Raw genomic sequence first — 16,385 nt, 5'->3', positions numbered from 1 at the left:
ATATAATGACTTTCTGTTAAATTTTCCGTATTTCTATTACATATTTTTACTACCCTGCTTTGTCTTTGTGTTCTTTACTTAAAACTTCGTCAATGGTCTGCCACCAGTCATCAATGTCTACTGTATCTTATGTTCTCATGCTCTATAGTCTAACAAATTTATTTGTTTTATGACTGCACCAGTTAGACTGTGCATTGAGTGCGAAATTATACGATTTTAAACTAAAGACAAAACAGATATCGTTAGCATTCCCCACTTGTGTTAACCTTTACCTTTAATTAGTCATGGCCTGATAGTGCATTGACAGAGTCAGTCCAATGTGTTGATCACAAACCATTTAATTAAATCAAAAAGGAATATTTACACAGTCTGATCAACATTAACACACACACGAGGTGTGACAATTTAATTCCCAGAATGGCCGCGTAGTGTTGCCTGTGTGCTGATTTGGTTGGAGTCAAGTGAGTAATTGTGTTTATATATCTTTTAACTAATGTGTGCATAAACCTCAGGTCGATAGAGCTATTTGCTAGTTGGCTATTGCAAAAACAATAGAGATTTGCATGCAAATTTTCACGTAAAAATGTGTGATCAAAATTTGGAGCGGTATGTTAACATGGAATTTTGTATCGTCAAAACTGTGACTGAAACATTGGAGCTGTTGAAAGTGGCATATAGTGTGGATGCTCTGAAAAAGTCAAGTGTGTTTGAGTGGCATAAGAAATTCAAAGGTGGGTGAGAAGATGTGAACGACAACCCAAGAAGTGGGCAGCCAAAAACAAATATGACGGATGCAAATGTGAACAGAATGCGAGATTTGGTATGATCTGACAGATGATTAAGTGCTGATGCGATTAATGGCTGATGAATTGCAAATGAATTGAGAAACGGGGTAATTTTAACTGAAGAATTGGATATGCAAAAGATTTCAAAAGATATCACAACAATGCGGCAAGCCATAGTGCACTCGTTGTGAGAGAGTTTCTGGCCAAAAAATCGGTTGCCGAATTAGGTCATCCTGCTTATTCACGCAACTTTGCTCCCTGTGATTTCTAGCTGTTTCCAAAATTAAAGACTGTGCTAAAAGGACAAAGATTTTCTGACATTGCTGATATCCAGCATAATGTGATAAAGGAACTCAACAAGTTCTGGAGAGAGAGTTTCAGGCCTGTTTCAAAAAATGGGAACACCGTCTAAACCAGTGTATAAATGCACAAGGGGGACTACTTCGAAGGCGACAGTAGCCAGTAATGTATAGTTCCAAAACTTTTTTTACGGGTGCATTCTGGGAATTAAATTGTCACACTTTGTGTGTATTCACAATTGCATTACAAGTCTTTGTCAATTTCAATTCTTCCAGATTCAGACTTAGTTGTATGTTTCCTTTCTTAAAGCTAAATCACAATCTAGAATATCCTGCTAGTCATGCATACACAAACTGAAAACAAAGCATACCTTGAGTAAGCTTAAATCAGTATTAATTTACATTATCTAGTATAGTACTCTTACTCTTTACAATAATTAATTGTACACAATTGACATTGACAATCTTGAGTGTGCTTATTTCAACATTAATTTACAGAATCTTATTGTACCCATTAACAGACACGCTTGATGTACATTCTTGCTGAGGAATATCACATATATAAGTAATTACAATTCTCATTCAGCATTGCCTTTTACATGAATCTTTTGTCCACACAAAAGTGCTCCTTTCTCTTTTCTTCTGCTGGCTCATTCATGACTTCCTGCCAATTTTCTTCTTTTGATCGAGTCAACGACTATTCTATGCCCTCTAGGACCCTTAACATGGTGGTAATGTGCAGCTCCTTCTTAGTGAGACATTCTGACGATTGACACAATACTTCTCATGGCTGTGGATCCAGACTAGAGAAGATTGAGAAACCTCAGACCTATGACGCTTTTTTGATTACTGACAATGGATCCAGGCAAGAGAAGAGCTAGAAAACTAAGAATGCTTCTCTTTTGATTACTGACAATGGACTTCATGTGGTGGTGAACCCAGATAAGAGAGGATTGGGAAATCTAAGACAAAGTCCTTCTCGATGTTTTGTCTTATAAACGCCTGAACTTCCATTGTACATGTGTACACGTCTCTCAAAACTTCCATATATGGCCATGTATGACATCCAAACATGATGACATACTTTGTGCATCTTTTGAAATTGCCATATATGACATGAGTTAACAGCGTTACATAATGACATTATGCGCCACATTATTTTAACAAAGGCTCATGGTTAAGTTATTACGAATACAAAATTATTACAGACAAAATTTGACATTTCTTTGAGTGCAATCTCCTTAGAAAAACATGAAAAGCAAACATGATAAGTTACATATCATGAGAGATTTTACAATTCTACGTAATTCTCTACTTCCAACTGTATGGCAACAGCTTATTGAAGGCCCTCTCCAACACAACCTACTCCCCCCCCCAATGCACAAAACAAGGTCTGTGCAGGAATAGTTTGATGAGATGGCCTCCACAGAACCTTGATCTCAATCCCATAGAACACCTCTGGGCTGAATTATAATGCCAATTGTTGCAAGCCAGGCCACATTTTTCAACAAACAGTGATCAACCTCACAAATGCTCTGAAAGAAAGGAAATGAATTACTGTAGCAGCATTATCATCATCATCATCATATCAAAATCTAGTGGAAAACCTTCCCTGAAGATTGAAGGCAGTTATAGCAGCAAAGGATAGACCATCTCCATATTAATGCCTTTCATATTAGAGTGAGTTGAGATGAGCAACCACCTAGATATTTTTGATCAGATAGCATGTTAGCAGTGCTTTTTGGTTGGAATTATTTGATTTTGAATCCTACTAAGAATGTGTAGAACCTTTCAAGTTTCAGCTAAAGGCGATTTAGTTGGCCTCATACAGCAGTGGCACAATTTTCTTTATGGAAAGCAAGTTTTTTATTCTGCAAAAACATGCAAACTAGCCAGAGAATACATGCCTTGACAGACTTTGCAGTCTATGTTGATAGGATACACTTTAAAAGGAACATGCTCTGTACAGACAGTTAACTCAGGCAGTCTAAAACTGATTCCTGTTTTTCTGTTAAACTTGAATAAAATCTTAAACCTTTCTTCATTCTCACTTTTTTTTAAACTCAGTTCTTCCTCATTGGTGTGAGTTCTATCCTCACACCAATTGACAGAACCTAGTTACATTCTAAAATCAAAAATATTTTTTCATATTAATTAAATCATATCAAAAAAAATATTTTTTATATGAACAGCTGATAAGTAAAGTCACTTATGTTCTTTGTGTGTGTTTGAAATGTGGATAATGTTTTATTTCTATTTAGGTTGGTGAGGAGTAAGTTGCCATTATGGTCAATGGTTTAAGTGCTTTATTTGAAAATGGTATAGCATACATTCTTAGTAAACGAGTGAGTTTTTCTATTCTCATTGGAAATCTCTGATTACAAACAGTGATAGTTTCAAATCAAAAATAATGGTCCTAAAATCTTCAGGTCAAACAGTTACTAAATTCAGCTAGTCTTTTTATATCCAGTTTATATGACAGCATGAAGTATGTTTAACATATGAAAAGTTCACTACATTTTTTATCACATTTTAACAAAATTGTAACATAGTTAACATATCAGAGGTATCTTTTTGAATAAATTTTATATTTCTATCCTCTAAGGCACTTTTTACATCAATCCACCTATATCTTGGTAGGTCTTCTTCTGGGTCTTTTTCCTGCTAACTGGCAGAGAACACTTGTTTTGCTAATCTTTCCTTTCCCATTCTGTTTAAGTGACCATATCAGCTGAGATTAACTCTGCTAACACATTCCTGGATGCTAACAAAATCAAGTTCTTTCCTATTATCCTCTTTTGTAATATGATATTGCAATTGATGCCATCTGTTCACATCCCTAATCTTTCTCAGGACCCATATCTGTGGTCTCTAGGCAAGTGTTTTATTTCTAACCCACCTCTCAGATCCATAAGTTAAAATTGATTTGTATACAAGTTGAAACAGATACTGTATACAAGACCTAACTGTCTTGTATACAGTATACAGCTTGTATATCTTGTATACAGCTAATTTAGTGTTTTTGATTAATTAATCTCTTATTCCATATAAACTTATTCAGTTGACTTCCTATCATACTGGCTTTGTTGCTTCTGCTGTCTATTTCCATATTTAATTTACCATCTTCACTAAAAAATTGTGTCTAAGTAGCTAAAATGTTTTACTCGTTCTATAGGTTCTCTATTCACAAGGCAGTTGATATTCTCAATGTTTCTGTCTATGTTTATTGTTTTTGTTTTGTTATTGCTGATTTTCATACCAAATTTATTACAACAGTTATTCAGTTTAGTCTGGGAATCTTGCATACTTGTACTGGATTTATTTAAAAGTATAACATCATCTGCATAAAGTAAAGAGTTGAGATTAACATCTCCAATTTTGTTATCAGGTTTAATACCTCTTTCCTTCATAATGCAATCCATATAGATAATGAATAACAGAGGGGATAATGTACATCCTTGTCTGACACCAGATTTAACATTAAGCCACCTTCCTGTACTTCAATTCTAATTGTGACTTACAACTCACATTAAGACTAAGTATTGCTTGTTATAATGCCCCATTGACACCATATAACTGTAGTGTTTTGAATAGCTTTTCTCTTGGCACCTTGTTGTATGCCTTTTCCAGATCTTTGTTATATTCCCATGATTTCTCAACTATTTGTCGTAAAGTGAAAATCTGATCCCGACAGTCTCTATTTGGCCTGAATCCAGCTTGTTCTTCACCAGGCTTCCCTTCCATTGTCAGCTGTTTCTCAAGTATGCTTGCATAAATCTTACCAGAAACACTCAGTAGGGAAATACTGCTATAATTCTCTCATTCAGTTTTATTTCCCTTTTTTTGTATATGGATACTATTAGAGCTCTACTCAATCATCTTGAATTCGTCCCTTTGTCCAGGCTTTCTGCGCTTTTTCAACAGCCTCCAGAATATTTTGCCACCTTCCTGATATTTATTTTCTATGTTCTTACCAAAGTCTTCCCATGACTTCTGTTTAGCTAGTTTTACACAGTGTGTAGCTTTCTTACATCTGTATTCTCCAACAGATGTAAGAACCTGGTTTGCTTGTAATCAGGTAATGAAATGATTAAATGAAGCATTGCATACATTGAACTGGTATTTAATTGCTGTTGATAATAAAATTCTCTTTACTTGCTGTCAGTACTGCTCAACTCTTTAACTTAAAATCACCTTCATATACTTTTGCCACAAATAGCACTATCAAATGCAAGATCAATCATTCCATCTCTGATAGTCCTGTGTTGCAAGTGCATTTTATTCATGTTAGTCCAGTTTCCCTCTAGGCTTTAGATTGCTGCAAATATATTTTCCTCATTTGGTACTAATTAAAGCTGTCACTGTTTTCATGCTACTGTTGATATTACTATCACTGCTCTTCTTTTTCTGATTTTTCTTTGAGTTCTATTTCAAAGATATTAAGAACAGAATGGACACTCCTATTTTTAATTATATCTGAGATTTGTTATATTTATGGGAAAAATGAGGAAAAAATTGTTTGTTACATCACTTAGTTTATAATCTATGTATTTAGGTTTAAAAATGCTGGTTGAAGCTCGTGTTATGGTTTAATAGAATGAAGACAAAGAATGAATTAAACAGATGTGTTAATGATTCCAATATTTCATGTCTGAGAGACATAATTGGGGATGTAATATAACAGTTGTTGTAAGCCACACAATAAATGGAATAGATTAGCTGAAATTCTAAATTCCTACCAGCACCCATATGCAGTTACCTGTGTAAGGGTGCTGGTAGGCACCTTGTTAGGCAGGAGATCTAAAAATTATTTTCCATATTTTGGGAAAGATCACAACCATATTTTGAGATTTGATTAGTTTTTTTAGATCTTAAAAAAAAAGTCTTTCATATTTATATTTACTACAGTGAACCATAGTTTTTTTTTTCATTTGATTCAATGCAGGATCTCGGAAGTGTGTTTTGCTAGACCTGACTGATCATAATTGTGGTGGCAGATATATTTCTTATGTTGGCACTGCCAGTTTTTCTGGCACTTAAAAAACTGGACAAATCTTTAAAAAAATATAATCTCTGCACTATATGAAGCCCCATATGAAGCTGTTTGTCCTTATTTGCCCTATTAATGACTAACTTTTCCTCTTCTCAGTTCTAGGTGTATACAAGGTGTTTCCTATTCTTGCAACTTATCATATTATGAACAAACTGGAAGATCTGTCACCACAATTATTGTTAGTCAAGTATAGCAGAACATTCTTTTGACACCCCATACAGAAACTAATGCAAAAAAATGACTATGCTTCATAGCATTAAATACAAACATGAAAGACTTTTTTTTGGAATCAGCTTCAGGTTTTTTTTTTTTTTTTTAATGTACCTCAATAAACACACAGTCATGTGAACCTTTCCAAGATATGGGAAACAATAATTCTTAGACCTCCTTTCCTCACAACAGCCAGGGCCACCTAGTAATGGACACTTTTCCGTTTGTTCTTTGTGCAGTTTGTGTGCATTTTTGCTGTTTTCATATTTTATTCCCAGTGATGTCTTTGACAGAGATGAACTATTGAACTCATTAAACCTTTGTGTAATTCATTCTTTGTTCATCTTAATTTCATTAAACCATAAAGGAATGAAGATAGGACATGTTTTGGGATCTTACATCAACAATTATGACAGAAAATAAGGTTTCCCGTTCCCACAAGAGAATATAAATATGGTTGTACTTTCTTGTGAATGATGGTCTTATGGATAATATAATTTTTTGGTGAAAATGTCAAAAAGAAGTTCTATGTGGAGAGAAAACTTCCTAATTCTCAGCAATGCCATTTCTAATACTACCTTTCTTTCTAAGAATAGCTGAAACTCAGCTGTGAGCTTTGGTTATTTATATTTTGTAATAACAAGCCAAACATTTTTGCACACAAAAAATGTGAATAAATATTATAATTGGCTGCAAGTACAATTTTTTGATGCATTAGAATTTTGATAATTTATTTCTTTGTCTCAAGATTTGTTTCCTATTTTCCTATTTAAACTGCTTTAGGAAGTTCGATAGATAAATTGTTATAGTCGTCTCTGTAATTAAAAATGCATAGAGAACTCTTTTCACAGGAGAAACATTTGAACAAATCTCCTGGTTATAAAAATAATGTGATTACTGATCTCTCAGTTCATATGGTAGACAAATTTCATTACTTAGTGTGAGATCACCATTGTACTTAATGGAAGCCTGAAGTGGAAAAAAGTTCCATGCTTGGAACTTGTCCGTATTCATTTCACATTAATTCTTTGCTTTACATTATAAGCACAATACCAAAAAAGAACAAAATAAATCACATGATTAAATTTTAAAATTTTCTGGGTTTCAAAAGAGCATTTTTAGGGCACAAAAATTCTTGTTGCTGTATACAAGATACGTTGTGTAGTCACAGAAACAGTTCAACTGAAAAAGAACTAATGTTCTATCGTTGCACCTTTTAGGACTGGATGAAAAGAAGTTTATTCACAGATGTTTTTTAGAGGTAGCCTTAAAATGACTATCTCTCAAATGATATAGCCATATTTACTGAAGATTTACTGAAGTGCATGGGGGTGGGAGTGCTTCATAGCTGATGCTGATTCTAAAAATAATCTTTCAGATTGTAACACCTACAGCACTGTGATTGTCTTCCATTTAATCCTATGTAACAGTATCAAAGCATGGTCTGTCAGTCCTGACTTCCATACTGGTGATAGCAAATGTAATTTTTATATTTTTCAAGTTGGATGTAAACAGAACTTCCTGTGAATAGAAGGAAATTTATTCATGGAATACATGTGAATCCTTTTATGCAGACCTAAATAAGGCATTCATTCTGGAGATAGATAAGAGAGAACATTATTTCTTTTTCAGTTGCAATTTTAATTGTTTCCTCAAACTACCTTATTGAGTGCTCTGTGTACAGTGATAAGTTTTTGTGCTCTGAAGATGCAGTTTTGGCAGTGAAAATAGTACTTTTATAAATTACTCGAATTTATTTTGTTTTTTTGCTGTTGTTTCATATCATGAATCTGAAAAAAATGAATAGCCACCTACATCTGACCCCTTCAGCATGTTATTTAACCTTTAGCCCAACTAAGATATAGGTAACCTGTTTTATGCAAGGGATGCATTCCAAAAAATTTGCGTAAAGTAAATTTCTGCCAAGGGAGTAACATTTTTACCTGATTCTTTAATTTTATCCATATCTTTAAAGATTGTTTTTATTGTTGACTCACTCACTCATTATTAAGCAGGATACCATTTTTTCACATATTTTAATGGTTTTTATTTAATTATTGATTTTTTCCTCTTCTCATATTAATGCAGCATATAAAAGTGGATTATTTGCATATTGAGAGGTATCAATTTTTGAATTAAATCTTCAATCCATGTAATTAACAATTTTTCCAACTTTCATGTGGTTTCACTCTGAGAATGGGTGATTTTCTTTGCCGAAAAAGGAGTAACATTTTCATCTGCTTCTTTAATTTTATCCTAATCTTTAAAGATTGTTCTTATTGTTGGTTCACTTAATTTAAATTCATGTGCAACAACATCAACAATCTTAAAACTTGTATGGTTTTTAACTTTGTATCCAAATTGATAACAACACATCTCTTTTTATTTGCTGGCCTATTCTCATTGTAACTTTTTTTTGCTGGTCTTGTATATTTAATAAAGGTGTAAATTAAACCAAACCTGTAATAAATTATGTACGTGGGGAAACAGTAGCATTGGAAGTGTATCAAACCGATATTTACTTACCTCTGTTTTTAAAGTTTGTATATAAAATCAGCAATGCATTTTGAATTTGCAGATATAACGTGATGAATGCAGCATACTCAGCACATGTGCCCAAGTGCAGCGCAGCATATAGATAGTTGTGTAACATATATATGTATACAGTTCCAGGAATAAAACCACTTAAAAGTGAATCTGCCTAAATTGGGTTATTACCTATACTAATATTAATATGAATTGGGTACTATTGGTACCAATATGTACTAAAATCCCATATACAACCTTTTGTAGATGGGATTTTTGTAGATTGACATTAACAAAAATCAGTCAGTTAATCAAACTTATTTTCTTAATGATAATCCCAATCACAAGAGATTATAAAGTTATGGCATGTTAGTACTATGAGTGAGTAAGCAGTTATGTAGGGACCAAATATGGTACTATCTATACGAATTAATCTTGGAATTTTTAATTATCATGCATGTTATCATTTCAGTTTATATTAACAATTAAATGCAATACTTTTATTAAACTGATGTCTTGTGAGGCTTCACTTCTGTTGCTCCTCACTTGTGTACCTCAACTTAAATGCAATCAAGATTTCTAATTTTAGTTATCTGTTGTAGTTGGAATTATGATGGCACTTTTTATTTATAAGGGAGGGAAAAAAAAACCTTTGTATATATCTTTATCACTATTTCATTCATGTAGAAAGTCTCCAAGCATGGTTTTCAGATATGGCCAAACAGATTGAATCTCTCAGTTACGATGATGCAACTTCAACAGGAAGAAAGATTGTTCAGCTCATCCAGGCTCTTGAAGAGGTAATTATAATTCTACTAATGTTTTAACATACGGTGATCTTGTAAGTATTCAACTTTTAAATAACCTAACTCTTAGTTAACTAGTCTTTGGCTGGGTTTGCATTCAGCTGACTTCTGAAACAGTATTATTTAACCATACATAGGGTGTTTAAGGGTCAAAGCTATATAACTGAGAGGAGACCTCCACATAGCCTTTAAAGGAATGCAAACCGACCAAGGCTTCTGACCTAATGTCCAATCCTCACCTTCTCGTGGTGCGCCCTGTTGGGTATCTACCTGAATACTGAACAAATGGGGATGGACTGGCAATTTGGGATTTAACCGACCAAATTGTATTCTTGTTGATGGTACAACATGACAAAATTTCATGCCGGCTGGGGCGTCGCCCGGTTAAACAAGACCCCTGTTGTTTTTGCCAGGGAACCAGGGCGAACAGTGAAAAGTCAGCTACTGGAACAAATCTGAAAACACACCCCAACTCAACATCACCAGAGTTAAAGATCAGTACTATCAACATAAGAAGCCTAAATCGCAAAGAAATGGAGCTAGCTGAGGAATTAGATAAGTACCAGATTGACATAATAGGGGTGACTGAAACAAAAAAGACAAAAACTGGTGAGGTCTTTCTGAGCAATAAATACAAAATGTTATATTCAGGCAATAACAATCAAGGAAAAGAAGGAGTAGCCATAGTATTCAACACAAAATACGAGGCTAATCTTCTTGAATGGCAGGCAGTTTCAAGTAGAGTGATGTGGGAAAATATGAGAATGGGGAACTGGACAATGAGACTTATTTGTGCCTATGGTCCCACAGAAGATTCTACTAAGTAGAAGTGGAGGAATTTTTTGAGCCTTTAGAGAAAGCAACTGACACAATGAAAAAGAAAAAGTTGGTCCTTGTTGGGGATCTAAATAGCAGAGTAGGAAATCATTGTCAGACATACAAAAATATTTTGGGAAAATTTGGAGAAAAGAGCAAAGCTAATAATAATGGCAAATACCTGTTGGATTTCTGCTCAGGACATGGACTGGTTATTACTAACACCATGTTTCAACATAAAAATGTGCACAAATTCACATGGAGAGAAGAAGCAAGGAATAAGAAAAGTCTCATTGACTATGTTATTGTTGATAGTGATGTTTTCTCCCTGGTGCAGGACACCAGTGTGTACAGAGGATTTGAAATTGGAAGTGATCACCATTTAGACTTGAGCAGGATAAAATTGAATTTCATATTGAAAAGAATAACATGTAAGAAAGTGTTAAAGCAAATAAAAGTTGAGCATCTCTGAGATGTAAACTGTAGATTAAAATACACAAATATTATTCAAGAAAAAATGAAAGAGTTTGAGAACAGGAACCAAAGCTTGGAGATTCAGTGGCAAGCCCTGAAGAACACACTGATTGATTCAGCCAGAGAGACATGAGGTGATGTTGTCAGCAGGGATAGAAAAATCAAAACTCCATGATGAACACAGGAAGTTAAAGAGGCAGTGAAGGAAAAGAAGAAAGCATATCAAAAGTTCCTGGCAAATAAGTCAGCTTTTGCTCTTAGAGAATACAGAGACAAATGTAATAAAGCTAAACACTGTGTAAAACTAGCTAAACAAAAGTCATGGGAGGACTTTGGCAAGAACACAGAAAATAAATATCAAGAAGTTGATAAGATATTCTGGAGGTTGTTGAAGAAACTTAGAAATGGAGGAAAGAGTGCTGTAAAAGGAGTTAGAGATGATAAAGGTGACATGAAAACTGGAGAAAAGGATATCCTTGAAGTATGAGTAATTACTTCGAAAAATTGCTAAATGAAACAAGCAGTGATAGCACAGTGGTAAAAAACACTCAACAGGAATACATATCCATAAATGAATTAGAAAAAGCCATCAAAGGCTTGAAATGTGGAAAAGGAATAGATGATGTTAGACCAGAAATGCTGAAGTATGGAGGTATAAAAGTCTTACAGTGGCTGCACTGCATAGTTCAGAAAGCCTGGACAGAGGGACAAATTCCCAATGATTGGAGTACAGCTCTCATAGTACCCATATATAAAAAGGGAAATAAAACTGAATGTGAAAATTACAGAGGTATTTCCCTACCGAGTGTTCCTGGCAAGATTTATGCAAGTATACTTGAGAAACGGTTGAGAAGAATTGTGGAAGAAAAGCTTGGTGAAAAACAAGCTGGATTCAGGCCAAAATGGAGGCTATCAGGATCAGATCTTCACTTTACAACATATAGTTGAGAAATCATGGAAATATAACAAAGATCTATATTTGAGTTTTGTCGATCTGGAAAAGGCATATGATAAGGTGCCAAGAGAGAAGCTCTTCAATACGTTACAGTTATATGGTGTCGATGGAATACTATATCAAGCAATTCTTTGTCTTTATTTGAATTGTAAGTCAGCAGTTAGAATTGAAGGAAGTACAGGAAGATGGTTTAATGTTAAATCTAATGTCAGACAAGGATGTACATTATTCCCTCTGTTATTCATTATCTATATGGATTACATTATGAAGGAAAGTGGTATTAAACATATCAAAATTGGAGATGTTAATGTCCGCTCTTTGCTTTATGCAGACGATCTTATACTTCTAAATAAATCCGCTACAACTCTGCAAGATTCTCTGACTAAATTGAATAACTGTTGTAATAGATATGGTATGAAGCTCAGCAATAACAAGACAAAGACAATGAAATTTTGCAGAATTGCTGAAAATGTCAGCTGCATTGTGAACGGAAACCTGTGGAACAAGTAAAACATTTTGGCTACTTATGCACGATTTTTAGTGAAGATAGTAAATTAAGTATGGAAATAGACAACAGAATCAACAAAGCTGGTATGGTAGGAAGTCAATTGAATAAATTCATATGGAATAAAGAGAAATAAGTCGGAACACTAAATTAGCTGTATACAAGACAGTGTTCGAACCAGTTTTAACTTATGGATCTGAGAGCTGGGTCAGAAGTAAAACACTTGACCAAAGACTAGAGACCGCAGATATGAGAGTCCTGAGAAAGATTAGAGGCCTGAACAGATGGCATCAATGGCAATATCATATTAAAAACGAGGATATTAGGAAAGAACTTGACATTGTCAGCATCCAGGAATGCGTTAGCAGAGCTAATAATCTCAGGTGGTATGGTCACTTAAACAGAATGGGAGAGGAAAGATTAGCAAAACAAGTGTACTCTAAGACTATTACACTTTTTTTATATATAATCTTTGTCAAGTAGCTTTATTTTATCCTCCTACATGTTTCACCAATTTTTTCTATTGGCATCCTCAGGGAATACAAACTAGTAAGCTAAAATGAAGGTTACAGACTAGGTTATAACTGATGGTTCTAATTCATACAAAAAATTGGTATTGTGCATGACAATATGCATGTCTCGTTAACGTGATTTATTCATTATGGTTCATGACGTAATAAATGTAATAATTAAATTGTTAATTATCTCTAATAATCTTGACGCTGAGACATGGCAACTATTAGACAATATGATTAGCAATAGTTTTACCAAAACATTTAATCACAGCAAAAAGACACAAATTGATAAATTCAATATGCTGTATGATAATCATAGCAACTGCAAACCGTCTCTACCAGATAACCAAGTGATAATTAACCTAGCTAAACACGTTTTAAGTAAACCTGAGATCTCTATCCTCAAAAAAGGATTCAATTTTGCTTTAAAACCCACTGTCATTCCTAAAATAGAGTTCATTTGCAACTTAGAAAAAGCCTTCTCATTACTACCACTTCCAATAGCTAATGACTTACGATTAAAAAGCAGCATAATCCTTTCAGCTCCGTCAAGATCTCCTAACACCAACTCTAACCAAATGGAAAGAAGAACGCTTCTCAAATTAAGGAATAATAAAGATATCATCATACTCAAAGCCGACAAAGGTAATAATACAGTTATATTAAATACTTCAGATTATGAAGAAAAAATTAAAAATTATTATCTGACAGGTCTGTATATGAAGTTCTCACTAGAGATCCTACCACAAAAAACCATAATGACACCAATGAATTATTACGTGGAATTGAATAACTGGCCTATAGAAATTATAAAAATACTAAAATCATTGCACCCACTAACTCCTAGATTGTATGGCCTTCCAAAAATTCATAAAGAAGGCATACCGTTACGTCCAATAGTTGATGGAATCTATTCTCCCACTTACCAACTGTCCAAGTATCTTGCTAAGATTTTACAACAACACATTCACGTCTCGGATACTTATATTAAAAACTCAAAACATTTTATAGATAAAATAAAAAACATCCCTATTTTTGAAGAGGATATATTAGCAAGCCTGGACATTACATCTCTGTTTACTAACATTCCAGTGGTTGAAGTCATCAACATCTTAGACAACTTGTTCCCAAGAAACATCACTACTTTGTTCAATCACTGTTTAACTTCTAACTATTTTATTTGGCAAAAAAAAAATGATCTACAAACAACTCACTGGATTAGCTATGGGTAGCCCCCCCCCCCCTCTCACCTCCTTGTGCTGACTTATTCATGGAAGATCTAGAGAAAAAAATCTTAACCGAGATCATTCCAAAACCGAAAATTTGGTACAGATATGTAGATGTCATCTTTATCATTTGGGATCATACGAAAGAAGAACTAATGAATTACCTCAACCAAATCAATAGTTTCCACAATACCATCAAATTCACATTAGAAATGGAAAAAGATAAAAAACTGCCATTCCTTGACATTTTAATAAAGAAACAAACCAATAATAGTATCAACCTATCTCTATACAGAAAACTTACAAATACTGGATGTTACCTCCATTTCAACTCAGCTCATCACATAGCTCAGAAACTTAGCATTATCCATAGTCTCAAGAAAAGAGCTATACAGTATATGACAGACAAGGATGACCTACTAACGGAATTAACCACAATATCCAGAGAACTTTCTTTAAATGGTTACCCAAAAAGACTCTACAACAAGATTCTCTTTACTGATATACCACATCGACAACGTGATGACATCCAATACATCAGTACAATTACGATTCCTTTTGTCAGCAACCTTTCCAAAAAATTAGCTAACCTTTAAAACCACATAAGATCAGAGTGGCATTCAAACCAATCAACACTATTCAGAAATTTTTAAGATCACCAAAAGATCCTCACCCATTCTACAAGTACTCTGGAGTATATAATATACCTTGCTCATGTGGTATAGTTACGTAGGTCAGACCTCTAGAAGCTTTGAAATGAGAAAGAAAGAACACATAGGATATGTCAGAAATAACAGACAAGACATTTCAGGCCTTTCATGCCACTTTGCCTCTACTAACCATCACATTGAGTGGGATAAGAGCCTTATGCCATATATAGAAGATAACTACCATTCAAGAACCTTTAAAGAAGCAGCTACAGTCGCCCGTAAAACTGAAAACCTAAACAAGAATCAAGGTCTAATTTTACCAGAAATTTGGAAAACTTTTATCAGATCATTAAACATCAAAGAAATGAACTTTCATAACAATTACGTCATGAACCATAACGAATAAATCACGTTAACGAGACACGCACATTGTCACGCACAATACCAATTTTTTGTATGAATTAGAACCATCAGTTATAACCTAGTCTGTAACCTTCATTTTAGCTTACTAGTTTGTATTCCCTGAGGATGCCAATAGAAAAAATTGGCGAAACATGTAGGAGGATAAAATAAAGCTACTTGACAAAGATTATATATAAAAAAAGTGTAATAGTCTTATGAATAATTGTCAAGAAAAAATTCAACACAAGTGTACTCTGTCAGGTTTGCAGGAAAACGACCCAGAGGAAGACTGAGATATAGGTGGATTGATACTGTACAAAGTGACTTAAACGATAGAAATATAAGATCTGATAATGTTGGAGTCTTGACAAGTAACAGACTAATTTGGAGGAAAATTGTAGATAGGAAGTTAGTAATGATGTAAATTTTTCATGTAGTACTATCATATCCTGTACACCCCTTGAGGGTACATGGCAGGAATTTGATGATGATGACATACAGTCTATAGCAAATCAGTTTCCCAGCATGATTGGATAATTGAGCAATTACTTTACATATAAAAGTTATTTGAGATGGATGTGACTGCATGCTTTCATGATGTAATGTTTGATTTAGCACATGGCTTATGACTATCATTTTGAGCAGTTGGCATACTATATTCAGCTTGTGCTAAAACAAGAAAATGAGACATCAAATGATCATTAAGTAAATCTATACATGAACAAGTAATCAATTATGTAAATACTACATCAACAAATAAATGGATAGAAAGACATATGTGGGCATTTCATGTTTAGTTTATTTAATGGTTTTAATTCACAACACAAGACAAATAAGAAAATAATTAGTATTTATTTACTTTTTTCCAGATATTTTGCTGGTATTATACCCAGCACCTTCGGAACACAAAAAGAGAAAGCAATTTGTTACATTACATGAACATCAACAATTAGTTAATAGTGGGTTCAGTTTAAAATTGAAACAGACAACACAAGAAACTAAAGTCCTAACTAGTGCCATCTGTTGATGGATAAAGAGAGTTAACAAGTTTAAAATTTGATCTTAAAACAGCTGTCTCCCAGAATTTTGGTAAATTGATGCAGCCATACTTGTTGAGGTTTTTGGGGAATGTTTTAAAGCTGCTGCTGATTCCAAAAACATTC

General features: G+C 34.0%; 1 protein-coding gene across 1 annotated transcript in view; it reads left to right on the top strand.

Moving 5' to 3' along the window:
- Positions 1 to 16,385, top strand: part of Strump (WASH complex subunit strump) — a 292,034-nt gene that overhangs the window by 117,347 nt on the left and 158,302 nt on the right. Inside the window, exon 13 of the mRNA XM_090410831.1 lies at positions 9,561 to 9,673. Within this exon, the coding sequence (XP_090266957.1) occupies positions 9,561 to 9,673 (113 nt within the window). The remainder of the gene's footprint in view (positions 1 to 9,560; positions 9,674 to 16,385) is intronic.

This window comes from Typopeltis vanoorti, chromosome 20 (genome assembly GCF_054136105.1).
Source record: "Typopeltis vanoorti isolate ZY-2024b chromosome 20, IOZ_Tvanoo_1.0, whole genome shotgun sequence".
Taxonomy (NCBI): Eukaryota; Metazoa; Arthropoda; class Arachnida; order Uropygi; family Thelyphonidae; genus Typopeltis; species Typopeltis vanoorti.
This window is presented reverse-complemented; position numbering and strand designations above follow the sequence as displayed.